The 14,014-nt window shown below is 37.2% G+C and overlaps 1 protein-coding gene across 1 annotated transcript in view; it reads left to right on the top strand.

Moving 5' to 3' along the window:
* Positions 1-14,014, top strand: part of PDZD8 (PDZ domain containing 8) — a 67,030-nt gene that overhangs the window by 19,967 nt on the left and 33,049 nt on the right. Inside the window, exons 2-3 of the mRNA XM_009476106.2 lie at positions 742-864; positions 6,539-6,641. Of these exons, the coding sequence (XP_009474381.2) occupies positions 742-864; positions 6,539-6,641 (226 nt within the window). The remainder of the gene's footprint in view (positions 1-741; positions 865-6,538; positions 6,642-14,014) is intronic.

Below are 14,014 nucleotides of genomic sequence, written 5' to 3'. Positions count from 1 at the left end.
GCTATTTATAACTCGGCATATTCTAATCAAAGAGAGAGAATTATGTGGTGAGATAACGTATGTAAAACACTTAGTATCTTGAACATGAACTGCTTTTCCTGTGAATCACATGCTGTGATGAGGGAAATGAAGCTCAAGGGCAAATATTTAGAATACCTGTATATTTTAATTCAAGAAGACTGGTTGAAAAGAGCAACTGAATGTTTTTCACAAAATGAGAGAAGTATCCATCTGTGAAACTAAAGTGTACTGTTTATTAGGATGCACCAGTCCTCTAAGTACAGCAGCATCATAAAATTTTCAGCTTTGGGGTATTAGTATATTTTCATCTTTCAATGCTCTGATGTTTTATGCAGATGAACTTAAAACTTAAAATAAAGACCTGGTAACATATTTATTACAAAAGGACTCTTGTGTTAAATCACATCTGCAATATTAAACATATTCTCTCATTTGATCAGCTTCCCGTTTTCTCAAAATTATCTGCACTAGTAAATGTAACTGAAATAATCTATTCCTGTGACGCAGTCTTTGTTTATATGTTATCCAGTCTTCCGCAATCAAAAAGCTTTAGTAGCTTCTGCTTGTTCCTTTTGATTAGTGAATATGTAGGAATGGTAGTATATTTTTTTTTTAGGAGTGTTAAAGATTCATTGTAATCTTGTTACCTTTTTTCTTAATTTCTGTGTTAGTAGTGTTTATGCCATTTGAATTAAGATAAGTCTCTTCTATATTTTTCAGGTTCAAGCCATTTTTTCCATTTCAAGTATTGCCACCTGATGAATATGAAGATCGAGACCTCTGTATACAGGATTTGCTATTGACAGAAGGTCGACTAAAAGTCACATTAATTGAATGTACAAGGTATGTTTTGTGGTCTTTTGCTCACTCTTGACTAAGCAAGTGCATGTGTTTAAGTTTGTAGTATATAGCTGTAGGCCTGTTCTGATTCAAGAAATAGCAGCTTTGGTGTTGTTATTGAGTTCTAATCAAGAAATATTTTTTAAGTAAAAATGAACAAATTAAAGTCACAGTAAGTTTCTGAGGCACTTCTGCGTTGTGTGTGGGCGCATGCATTTGCCTTTCATTTGAATTTTGCCTGGTTACGAGCTAATCTGTGCCTCCTGGTTTTTTTGTTGGTTTTGGGTTGTTTTGGGTGGTGGGTTTTTTTTGTTTGTTTGTTTTTTTTGTTTGGCACACCAAGTTATGAATCTCTTTCCAGGACAGTATAAATGTTGTAATTATTCTATTGTATTATGTTGTAAGCAAAGGGAAATAGTTGTTTCAGTCAGTTTTACTTAGATTAATCCGAATATCTTTTATAAGGCATTATTTATTGTCTTTGTCTTGAACAAAATAATTGAAAGAAATAAAATCTTTCTTCATTCATTGGAGAGAAAATAATTCTCTTTAGAGCTGAAGAAAAGGTGTGTGTGCTCTTGGTTTGTATTTTTTTTTTTTTGTCAGATCTCTTAGTTTTTGGTTTATGTTAGATCTTATCCTAGTAGTGCTTAAGCTTTGACCTAGTCATGTGCTGTTCTGCTCTTTATGAACTAAACTCTGCTTTGCAGCAAGATTTTTTTCTTAACCTGTTCTTTTAATTGCTTGTGTTATATGAACTCCTTTTTGTACTTTTTTCTGTAGCCTTGTACAACTGTTGGAACTGCATTTGCTGTACTAATGTAGTTTTTCAGTGCTATGGATTTCCAGAAAATATTCTTCTGCTTCTGAGGATTGTTTGGGCCACAGCAGTGATTGTGTTCTGTAATAAAATTGCTGCTTCCCCGTCTCCTTAGCTTTGTGATACGTTTTCGGTGAATGATCCAAGAATACTAAATGACTCTGTGCACTCCTTGGCTGCTCGGAGCATTTCCTCTCTACCCACGCTGAGTAAGGGAACTCCTGATATCTCTCTATAGGCAGTCTTCACTTTCGGTTCAGTAGTGTGTCATTTTTCTTAACAGAGGGCCCAAAATAACTACCTTAAGTTGTGTGCAGTTAGTGGTTTGGTGTTTTGTTTTTTTTTTTTTTCTTTTGTTTGGAAAGTAATTTTTTAAATACTGTGTCTTTCCTGATTCTGAAACACTGTAACATCACCAACGTATCACTAGTGTTGTGTTTCTTTGCGTGTGTTTCTTTCCGTTACCTTTTAGAAGCCAGATTGCTCAGTTTGATATTGTCATCTGACCTCTCAGTATTTGCAGCTGTCACAGATGCTTATCAGATGGCTGGGAGAGGATGCAGTTGCTGGCTTGTCAGGTCTTTCAAGCTTCAGGTTTGACTTAATTCGACGGGATTATGCTGCTTGGAATTTCTAGACGCACACTTGAAAATGATGTTTGAACAGACCCCTCTCAATCTAGATGTCTGACTCTTGGTCCCAGAGTAATTCCTTAGATCTTCCAGGTGCCTCATCCTTTTTTTGAATGAAACGACTACAACTTCTGTCTGTAGAGTGCCCCTGTGAGTGAATATTCTTGCTTATTTTGCACCTGAAGATATTGATGAGGTAGAAGCTGAAAGACACATGAAGGATTTTGGTAGTAGTAGTAGTAGAAATATACTATATATGAAAGTAACAATGACAAAATTTCCCTTTTTCATCACCGCTGTATGTGAGCTGGTGTGAAAGTTGCCTGGGACCATTCTCAACGGTTCTTTTGCAGTGCAGCACTGCATGCTGAAATATGGAGCTTTTTTACTCATGTCTGCCATTTGGACCTGAAAATTTTTCTTGGCAATCATTCTTGTTCCAGAAATGAAAGATCGCTTTAATCTCTGTATGGCTTTTTTAGCTCAGTGCCCCAAAGGTTTTTCTGTTCTCTCTCAGTACAGTACCTATTCTTTGACTTTGGTACTGTATTTGGTACAGAATTTGGAGTAGCATTCTTGATGTTGTATTCCATCTAGTCTGGTAACAGAGTTCTGCTACTTCTCCTGCTTAAGTCTGAAATACAGTGGTGAAACTATAGTGATAAAACATTTAGCAAACTTTTGGTATGTTATAAATGTCTAGTTTAATTTCATTATATTCTTCACACGACCAAATACCTGCGCTTTTTGCACTTGTTTCTTTTCTAATTGCAGGCTTGACTGTATTAATTTCCTTGCTGTCATGCTATTGAAAGAAAAAGTACATTTTGCACATTTTTAAAATTAAATTAATGAAAGGATGGGAACTTTGGTGTAAATAATGATAGAGAATATGTTTTTGAAAATTTTTGTCTGACGTGTTGAAAATAGAAGTTTTCTCGTACAAGTGCAATGCCCTCACAGAACTCAATCATTGCGAAAATGCTGTTATCTGTCATTACCTTAAATTTTTCAGGAAAAGGGGAAAACAAAGCAACATGCTCTTAAATCTTGCTATTAATTTATTTTAAAAGATATACTGTGAAGAAAGTCTTAAAGCCTCTAAACTCTGACTAAATTAGGCAAGAATACTCTTCCAAAACTATGCCATGAAGTGGGCTTTCTGAATTAGCATTTGTTTCAATAGATAACCTTTGTGGAAAAGGAAATTTTCCTACGATAGTTATTTAGTACAATACCACAGAGTGTACCTGAGACTGACTTGTCAAATTTGGAGTTTTATGGGTTCTTTTCCTTTTGTCTTCAAGTGAACTTACGTGTGTGGCAGTGGCACCTTTAGGTATGTGAATATTGAATCTGCTCTTGAGATTCTAAAAATTTGGGGAATACTCTGCTTATTTCAGCTCCTAAAATACTTGCAAATAGAAAGGCCACAGTTGAAAATAAAAAATTAGAGAAGGATTGTAAAGGGAATAAATTCAGCTTGCTCTTATGTACCTGGTAATACATAACGTTACTAAAGGTTGGTGTGTACTTTGTCTGCACATTCTGGAGTGTTGTTAGATTTGCAGATCAGCACGTTGGCATCATCCTACAAAAAGCAGGAAGCTTGATAGCCTTGTTATTCATCCTCCTTTCCAGAAGACTATAAAGACTTGCTGAAGTTCTTGGCTCAGCTCAAGAGGTGAGGTGACCACAGCCTCCATGAGCTTCTGTTGTTCTGTATCAAAGGACAAACACTTCATGTCTTGGAGTCCTTGTAGCTCTCGGACTTGAGAGCAGGACAACTACGAACAACTGGTTTTATATCCATAGCTACTCTGTTGAATCACTCTCTTCTACCTCATGCTCACTTGCTGCAGGGAGCCATCCAATTTACAGTTGGGGAAGGAATAGAAATTCACTTTCTGCATGCATATTTTAATTACTCAGGTGGTCATTTAATCACATTTCTTTATTGATTTAATTATAGCTGGGGTTATAAACTTTGTTTCAGGATGTCTTCCATACATCCTTTCATACCGATTTATAAACTTTCAATCTGTAGGATATAGATATCTCCTTAATATCCAGTTGTTTTGGGTGTGTTGTGACACAATCTTAATGTCAGTCTTTACCCGCAGCTGTGTTACAGAATACAGTACCTCTGTTTGCATGCTAATGGATTTATTATTCAAACAAAAATTTCCTTAGCGTAGTAGCAGTTAAAATTTCCCCTTTGTCTTTCTGAAATGGGAAATTGAATTCCAAACTCCAGCATGAAGAGCTCCTTAAAATTTAAATGTGTAGTTTTGCTGTCTTGTGATATGTTTGTTCAAGTTGGGTGTTGGTAACCTAATGTAAGGTAAAATCTCATTATGGCTCATTGTTTTCCTTGTAACTTTTATGTTACGGTTCTGGCTGAAAATTATGTGTTATTCCTGGTTTGAGCTGCCTTCTGTCCTTATTCTTCTGCCTTAGTTGCCACCAGTACAAGACAGCTAAATAGCTACTGTGCTGATATTTTAGAGGGACAATAAGTACCTCTGGAAAATTCCCCGAGAGTGTGTCTAAGCGACCAGAAGAAGAAACGTATGCAACCAATGATCAGCTGTGGAAAAGCTTTAATGAACTGTCTGATATCAATGAGACCCTGGGGAAAACCTGCGTTACTCAAAAGCAACAGCTAAAAGCAGAACAGAAAAGCCACAGAGGGTTGCTGAGGATGGCTTAAAAATAAGCAAAGAAGGCCTGAATTCGTCAGTTCGAGTAACCTTGAACAAACTTAGTCTTGTCCAGACAAAGTACCTAATCAGTTGGTTCTGAGGCTGGATTTCTGCTTACAGTAATCAAATCAATAGTGTCTAGACAAACGAGTGCTGAAGGTCAAGTTGGAAATGAGGTTGACAGCTGCTGTTTGTGGTGTTTCACTAGAGCACGCAGACTTTCCATCTGAAGACTCTGAACCAAAAACAATTGAGACTCTGTAAAGCTGGTGTGCTGGGTACCAGCCCGAATGTGATCTTCCCCTGCCATCTCGCCCGTGCATTCATGTACTCGACTAAAAACCAGTTAAATAAATTCTTCATAGAGAGACATAGAAAAGAAATGTTTATTTACCTCTCCTTGCTGCAGTGCAAGCTAGAGAGCTGTTGCAGGCAGAGAGGTGTTTTCCCTTGGGATTGGCTTAATTTTGCCAATTCTAATTGTTGGGGAAAGTTGTTTTCAGTAGCTTTACTTCATTTTCAAAGTATGTTTACTACATATCTCCACATCTGGAAGGCTAGGCACTCTTTCATCATAAATATTTGACCCAGAAATATTATTTAACAACATCAAGATAAACAGAGAAAATTGGTGTGTTTTTCTGGCAGCTTTTGTCTATATTGCCTAAAGAGTTGTGGTAACACACCACAATCATAAATAAGATACTTCGGATGAAAGCGTAGAAACTGTCCCTGTCAAATGTATATAGAAAGTTTGGGGGGGAATTAAAATCTAATAGCTCTTTTGAAAAAGTACGATTTGTTTGAAGTTTTTGTTCCAAAATATTTATCCGCTTCCAGCTACTGTGCGATAAGCTGTGTACACCTTTATTGCTGTTCTATAGCCTGAAGGTTATTAGGTTTTTTCTTTTATAGTACTGATATCTACCTAAAAAGCTTTATAGCCTTGTGGAATAGGGTATCATGCATGAAGAACCACTTTTTCATTTGTTATGAATGTTACAAAAAATTACAGATATGAGAGGATCCCAGTTTAGTGAAATAGAAACATAAGCAGTAGTAAACTGTTATGTTAATCTTCAGTAACACTGTCTTTAACCAAGAAGAGCTGTAGTGTATCGTGAAGTTTAGGACTAGAATGGAAGACTCCTGTGGCTATTGCTGTTTTTTAAAAAAACAAAAAAATTATTCTTTTATGAAAAAATACTACTCTGCCAATTGAACACTTTATTTAAAAAAAGAAAAGAAAAAAGGAAACACAATAGAAAAAAAAAAAACAACCAAACAAAAAACCCCTAGCTAAAAATTTTGTTTGATATTTATGGAGTTCTTCCACTAGAGGGGGGCAGTGCCCTTCCTTTGGTGTAAGGCTGTGCCTGTGGAATCTCTTCTGTGTGGACTTCTCTGTGTGTACACATTGATAATAATAGAGTGTATAAATGAAGAGTAGTGAGTTTAACATGATATCTGGGATATATGTAATAGTGTTACAATTCTTACTATAGGCTTTTCTATTTCAGGTTACTTATTTTTGGATCCTATGAAAGAGAAACAAATGTTCATTGCACAATGGAGCTGAGCAGTAGTGTTTGGGAAGAAAAATCAAGAAGTTCTATTAAGACGGTAAAAAAGGCTATAATCTTTGCATATTGCAGTGTGTTTTATGCTCTTAATACGTTGTTTAGAAAGAGTGTATCTTTGGACAATCAAATGGGTGATACAGCAGGAAAAAAAAACCAACACAGATGCATTATTTACTTTTAAATCCAAAGTATTTCACTGCCAAATTGACACGTATGGATAATTCATGTTCAATTATCACAACTGTGCTTGAAAATGTACCTGGTTTGAATATATTGTCAACTGTCCGTCTGCATTAAAACAAATAGTGTAAAATATGCGTTTTTATAGTCCTGTTATGTTTGGGTGGGGCAATGTTTAGAAAACAGTGAGTAAGGTTCACCTGTCTTTCACTGGCCAGTAGTGTTATTCCCTTCAGATGTGAGTGTCGAAGACACGTGCGATCGGGGGTCGCTCATGTGACTGACTTCTTCCTTTTCCCCTGCCTTTTGTGAAAATGTAGGCAATTGCCATAGATTTCTAACTTTTTTCAGAGCGTATGAATCCTACCCTGTTTGCTAAAGAAAAATACTTTTATAAGTGTTTCCAAATATAGAAAGTAGTAGTATTGGTGGTATTGTAAATTAATCTTTTACTAATTATCATACTCAATAACATGAGTTTAGCAGCATACAGCCTACAAATTGCTTTTCTTTTTTGTGTGTGTGTGAGGATGAGTTATCTTTTTTTTTTCCCTTCCTCAAACAAGAGGTGCTGTGTATGAAAGAGCCTTTCAATTTCACATTAGGGTGATATTGTGGTAGTCATCAAATTGAATTTGGCTTATGCTGAGCAATTGCTTATTGGAAAAAACCTAGAAGCTTTAAAAAGACTTTATTTTGACAATTGGTTTCATGCAAAGAAATCACTGGAACAAAAATCAATGTCCAGCATTTTACCCTCTGCTGTCCGAATGCAACTGGTTTAAGCCCTGTGCCTTTGTTATATCCGACTGGAGTTCTGTTTGGAGACCAGCAGCGTTTTTCCACTGGAGCAGCAAGAATCCAGAATTTCAGCATCTCATTCAGTTTCTGCAATTAAATTCCACTTTGCATTGTTTTTAAAACTGCTTGTGACAAATGCTATGATACTTGTTTTCAGCTTACTGTATATTATGTTTTGCCAAAAAGGGTGTATGGCTGGGCAACAGACAGAAAGCCTCTTTTTGTTGTCTTAGCTGCCGTATTCTTAGTCAAATGAAAAACTTGAAGGGAGGGTAGAGGTTCACGTATGCTCTCTTAGGAACCCCTAACACTGAGTGGCAATTAGCTTTCTGAGAGCAGCAGGGAAATGACAAGCCGGGAGCCTGCAGCTGGAGTGCAGACTGAGAAACTTCAGAGCAGAACTTTCCCAGAGCGCGGTTCAGCAGCCAGACATCATAGAAACCCATGGCAGCTCAGGACTATGTTCCCCAGAGTTGTCTCTGTCTTGGCCCCCTCTACCTGCTCCTAACGCAGTCAGCGGTGTTTATGTGGTTGCGAGTTAGCCGTGTCAGCTCCCTGACTTGTCTTGCTGCGTGATAGCTCCAGTGCTGGTGGAAAGGAGAAGGAAGGGTGGGATGGTAGCGGCTTCAGCTAGTTTAAGCGGCATAAAGCATTCCAGTGGTCCCGAGAGGAATTACTGAGTTCGCTTGACTCTAGAGGTTGCTAGACTTCATTGAAGCACTAGGCAGGAGGTAGATTTGAGTAATTTATTTTCAGATCTTTTTGTTTAATCTGTTTTATGCAGCAGTTATTAATTTTGTTTAACTTTTTCTATTTTGTTTTAATCTAAAGGTTTAAGCCCCTTTGCGTGATCACATAAGAATAAGGTAGGAGTAATTCAGCCTTAGTAGTCTGGCCAGTTCATAGTCTTAACCCTTTCCTAATAATAATAAATATTTCAGAATTTTCAAGAAACAAGCAATACTGCCTGGGTTAAACAAAAGCAAACAAACAAACAAAAAAACCCAACCAAAAAACCCGACCAGTTTCGGGATCTGGACCTGATCCTGCTAATACTTAACTCATGCGAATGACCCTTTTGTTGGGATAAGCTGGGTATGAAACCATGCACAGATCTGCGGGGCTGATGCTTTAGCAATGGAGGTAGCAGTGCGCTGATTTACCATTATGCTTCTCTGGACAAATTAATTTGTGCTTATTTTTAGATAATTTTGAGTAGCAATATTGGAATATATTCTATTACACCTAACAAGAGGAAAGAAAAAATGCTCCGCAGCCGGCATGGCACCAGGGTGTTTGTGACAGCAGATGGCAGTAGGACTAAACTGATGGAAGGTGGAATAGCTCCTTTTTAAAACTACAGAAAAGTACTCAGGGTGAGACTCTCAAGAACTCATCTTCCGTTTTCAGCATCTAAAGTGAAATGTCAGGTTTTTAAAATTTCTTAAGCTTTTGGAAATCTGGCCTGCAATGTACAGAAGGGTTTTCTAAGCATCTATGCTGCAGTCCTTCATTAAGCATTGTTCAAACACTGCCTGCCAGAGAGCAGAGACTCCTTGATCTGAGTTGCTGCCTCTCTAGCTCTGCTTGTTCGTATGGAGAATTCACTGTGCTCAACCACCTTGAGCTTTAGGCCACTAGATTGGTGGCCTAATTTTAAGATCCCGCTTCTGAAAATCTTGGCATGGTAGAATATGGAAACTGAAAACGAGCAACTTGCAGAACTACTTTTTGCTTCTCAACTTACATTCAACACGTAGTGAAATCATGGAAGTCTGTTCCTCAGGAAATCAGGGTAAATATGCAAGTTAAGTTACAAAATATTAGGAGATTTTGCTGGGTGGCAAGAGTATTGCCAAAGACCCTCAAAAAAATAAGTAGTGTGGCTAACACACTTAACGTTGGAGTTTAGTTATTTTTCTGAGAAATGATAATTGTGGATAGTTAAATAGGAATCTATCAAGAAGAGACATTGTGATATTTTCCAAACAAAAAGTTTACTTGTATCATTAATCATGATTTTTAGCTTTAATGCAATGTTAACCGCAAGGCAGCTGATTGCAATACTTAACATCTTGCTAGTATGAACTCCTCCTTTTAATGCCCATGTGTGCAATAATTATTGGAGGTGAAGTTGTTAGAATGAATAACAACTTCAGAAACTAGGGAGGAGAAATTATAGACTAAGCTGAAGTAAAAAGTAGATAAATTTGTTCTGGTTTAAAAACATCTAATTTATAAGAGGCATTTATATAGGCATGAGAATACATCCTCTGATTCAGACTATGTTCTACAACATTCCCAAGGAAAATTCTCATAACTTCCTATACTTCCTGGCATTTTCATTCTTTTTATTATGTTAGTAGTACTGATAAAAGATTAGACAGGTTTAATACTTCATAATGAATTTTGGTGAGACTTTAATCTGATTCCATTATTTATGTAGGTGTCAAAATTGGTTTTGAAAAAAGATGCTGTGTTATTGAAAGTATCTAGCGCATTATTGAAGTGTCTGTTATAATACAACGGTGTCTCAGGTTTCCAAGCTGTTTATCCAATCAATCTGAAACACCAATAAGACTTCAGAGAGGTGATTTGGCCCCTTCCCATGTGACACATGTAAACATTCTTAAATATCTTATTTCCAGCAGCACATACTACTAAATACATAGCGATGCAGTGATTAATGTTAAAATTTAATTATGTGTGGATAGGGATGTAGTAATTAGACAGCATTAACAGCATTGGATTACTAGACAGGTGTTCCATGGCTAAATAATTAGATGTGTCTAAATAATGAGATATATGTTTGTAGATATTAAATGGAGGCTGTGTCGTAAATATGCATGGTTATGTCCACTGAACTGCCAGTTAGCAATACCAGATCAATTTCTACAAACAAAAAGAATTGTTCTCTTTTTCCTTGGAGCACATTTGTTTAGAGCAGGCCCCTGGCCTCGTTACGCTTGGTGAGAATCTTGCTGCTGACGTTCCCTGTGCCAGCGCTTCATGTGTAGTGTTGTGAAAGAACAATGTAATTTTTCAGCAGAAACTGAAGTTGTTCTGTGAATAAAAGGAAAATATAGCCTGCCTGCCTTAAAAGTGGCAGAAGAATGGACATAGAAATGACCTTGAAGTATTAGTAACAGAGACCTGAGGTAGCTTTGCAGCTGTAAGTACCCCTTACATTGCCTCTGCAATGCCTTGACTGCTCTGTGGGTGCTCAGCTGTCCTGAGTGGGGTGAGTGCTGGCACTTGCCTCTGGTTCCAGCAGCGTAGAGAAGAATGAATCGAGGGTACAGTTGTATAGGAATGAGAATCTTGGTTCATGTGAACTGCTCTACATATCTTGGTAGTCATGTTGCCTTTCTTTAGGTACTGATTCTTTTTGACAGGTTAATTTGTTTTCTACAAATCGTAGAAACTATTTCAAGTAGATTGTTATCTTCTGACACTCTTATACCCAGGAAGCATGTACAAACTGTAAATGGTTTGTGTTTTTTATTGGCTGTATGAATCTAAAGTAATGGGGGAGAGGCGCTCAACTGCAAAACAAAATGTATCTGTTCCAAGTTTTCGTCTTTTTTTTTTTTAATAGAAGTTCAGGAGCACAAGAGAATTGTTATTGATTTTGAAATAATCAAGTTAGATAATCTAAGAAAACACCTTTAAATTCTGGTTTCAACTAATACGTTGTCTGAGGTGGTACTGTAGGTGTAGCCATAGTTTTGTATTCTTAAAGGTAGTAAGTGTTGGTTTTGTTGTTGGCGAGTGTTTTTTTTGTTTGGAGCGGGGATTTTTTTTTGCGGGGGGGGGGGGGGGGGGGAACCTGTTCTGTAAATGCTAACTTCAGCAACACAGAAACTGCATTTCATATTCTGCAGAGTACACGTTTCCATCTAAAACACCACATCTAGTGGCCCATAGGACTTTACTTTTGCAGCAGTTGTCTTGGGAGCACGCAAATATCCTCTGAAGTAACCTAATAATAGAAAGAATTAAAGAATTAAGATAAGCATCCCACCACTTTTTTAGGAATTCTGCTTGATGCTTTCTACAGTTCATTCTGAACATTGTGGTCAGCACTGGAGTAACTGCAGGAGAGGACCAGTGGCACCGTCAATATTGCACTCTGAATTTGTGCATGCATATGCGTACACATGCATAGGCCGTGATCTCCACTTCTTTTGGTGAGGTTATCTTGACAGATATGGCCTTTTATAGGTAAACTTAACGGTAACTTAGAAATTGCTGTAGGCAGGCTGTTTGGTTGGTACCTGTTTATAAAAAAAAGGCAATATTTCTCAGCCTTCAGTAAAACTAAATTTCCTTTGTCAGGGATTAAGGGAAACTTAAAAGTATTCCAGTACTGCAACATATGAATGTAAAATGAGAAATAATGTAAATCAAATCCAGCACCTTCTGAAATGAGTTGCCTGAAGACACTAAACTATAATGTCAAAATTTGAAGCAACTGTGAAACGTTAATTTGTAAATACATGAGTTAAATGCCTCGCAGTTGGCATTTCAGTGTGCTTATTCAACAGCCTGCCATTTCAGAGTTTAATCATATCAAAAGAAAGGAGGAGGATTAAAGCAAGAGAAGCTTTTTGAAAATGTCACTTTTTATGAAAATTCATGATCTTGTAAAATTTGATAATATTTGTAAATACAATGGGGAATAGTTCTGAGAATTGTGCCTTACATAATATTCTGTAATCCGTCTTTCAAATAAACTTGAAGGCCATCAGGATTTTTTTCTGTCTCATCTTAAACATTTAAGCTTTTTGACTTGTGGCTTCAGAAAGGTTTTCTGTGATTTAATGAGACCTTCTGTGAAAATGCACTGTAGTTTTTTCACTGCTCAGAGATTCTTCAATAGGAACATTAAAAAAAAAAAAACAACAAACAAACACTTAACAGCTTTTTTTTTTTTTTTTTTAAAGTGTATGTATATTCAGGTAGTTGTTTAGAAACAGATGTCATTGCTCTGGTCACAGCCTGACCTGATACTTCTTGCCTGCATGTAAACCATTCAGAAGCTATCATGTACTGCATCCTTGGGCACGCATACCCTCACCTGGGACAGGTAGAAAGCAGCGCTTGCCACACTTTATTGCATTTGGCAGCAGACGATACTGAATGCATCATGGGCATCCAAGTCTGTAACTTGCCTTACGTGCACCTTCTTTCTCCTTATGTCCATGCTTGAAGTCGTGATCCTTCTGAGCCTCCCCTGGAGTGCTGCAGGGATTGACTGCTTGCAATGAATCTGACTTGCTGAGTTTCAGATTTAAAATACCAGATGAAAAGATTAACGAATAAAATAACTGGAGTAAGATGAATCTGTAATGAGCAGGGCTTCATGCTCTGCGTGTGTGCTTGCGCTTCCCCATGCCCAACTCTTATTTCAAGAGGTGCCAACAGAACTCATCATGGTACTCACGTTTGGGAAGAGTTGTTCTGCAGCCAGGTACTTGTCTTGTATAGTGAAATAAGGCTGTTTTGAAGCTACTTAATTCTAATCTAAATCTCCGTTAGATTTTGTACCTGAGTTGTATTGCAGCTGCCGTTGGTGATACTGTCTATTCAGTTGGGTCTTCCAAATCGGTATTTTGCAGGGTGTTGTGCTCTCTGAGAGCGTAGTACTGACCTCCCGATTCATCAGAAAGAGTCACGAGAGAGGCGCAGGCCTTTTAGATGGCTGTCGGGTGAATTCACCTTTGTAAGACCTCTCTGTATGACTGTTCTAGGACAAAATTATGTAAAACTTCAAGCTTGATCGGGGATTAGTTCTGTTCTTTTAATGTTTTTTACAGAGCTGATAAACAACATTCAGTTTCGCTGTGTGTTTGGTTTTTTTTTCTTGAAGGTTACTCATGTAGTAACCAACCTGTAGTACAGGTTGTTTGAGTTACCTTTTAGCTGCCTGTCTTCCATATCCTCCTAATAGTACCCAGTTTGAATAGCAATTGTAAGCTTTTCTTGTCATACTTTTTAACTTACAACTTCATATTTAAATTATAAAACCATGAAGTAAACACTAAATGATATCTTTTCTTAAAAATGCTTGTAAAAGCTAAGACAGGCACACTGTTATAGTGTGTCACTAGCGTGGTGCTGATGACTTCTTTGTTTTGTATTCTTGTCATCTGTTCTGCCACATGTCCAAATATTGGATGCAGGAAAGAGTTTTAAGTAGGTTTTACAGCAGCTGTGTTTCTCATTTGCAAAGAAATTGATTTACAGTGATAGCTGATCTTGCTAAATAAATAGATGGCTGATGCATGAAAGCCAACTTTGTTTGTATAAACAGTATGGCCTATTGTAAGAGAGATAACAGTGTTTTATTGACCAGAATAAACAAAGTGGTTTCTGGGTAATTCAGTATATTTCTGGAATGACTTTCTGAACTATTTTGTTATGTCCTAT

This window comes from Nipponia nippon, unplaced genomic scaffold (genome assembly GCF_047370975.1).
Source record: "Nipponia nippon isolate SJK-2023a ecotype South Korea unplaced genomic scaffold, ASM4737097v1 scaffold_3, whole genome shotgun sequence".
NCBI classification, from domain to species: Eukaryota; Metazoa; Chordata; class Aves; order Pelecaniformes; family Threskiornithidae; genus Nipponia; species Nipponia nippon.
This window is presented reverse-complemented; position numbering and strand designations above follow the sequence as displayed.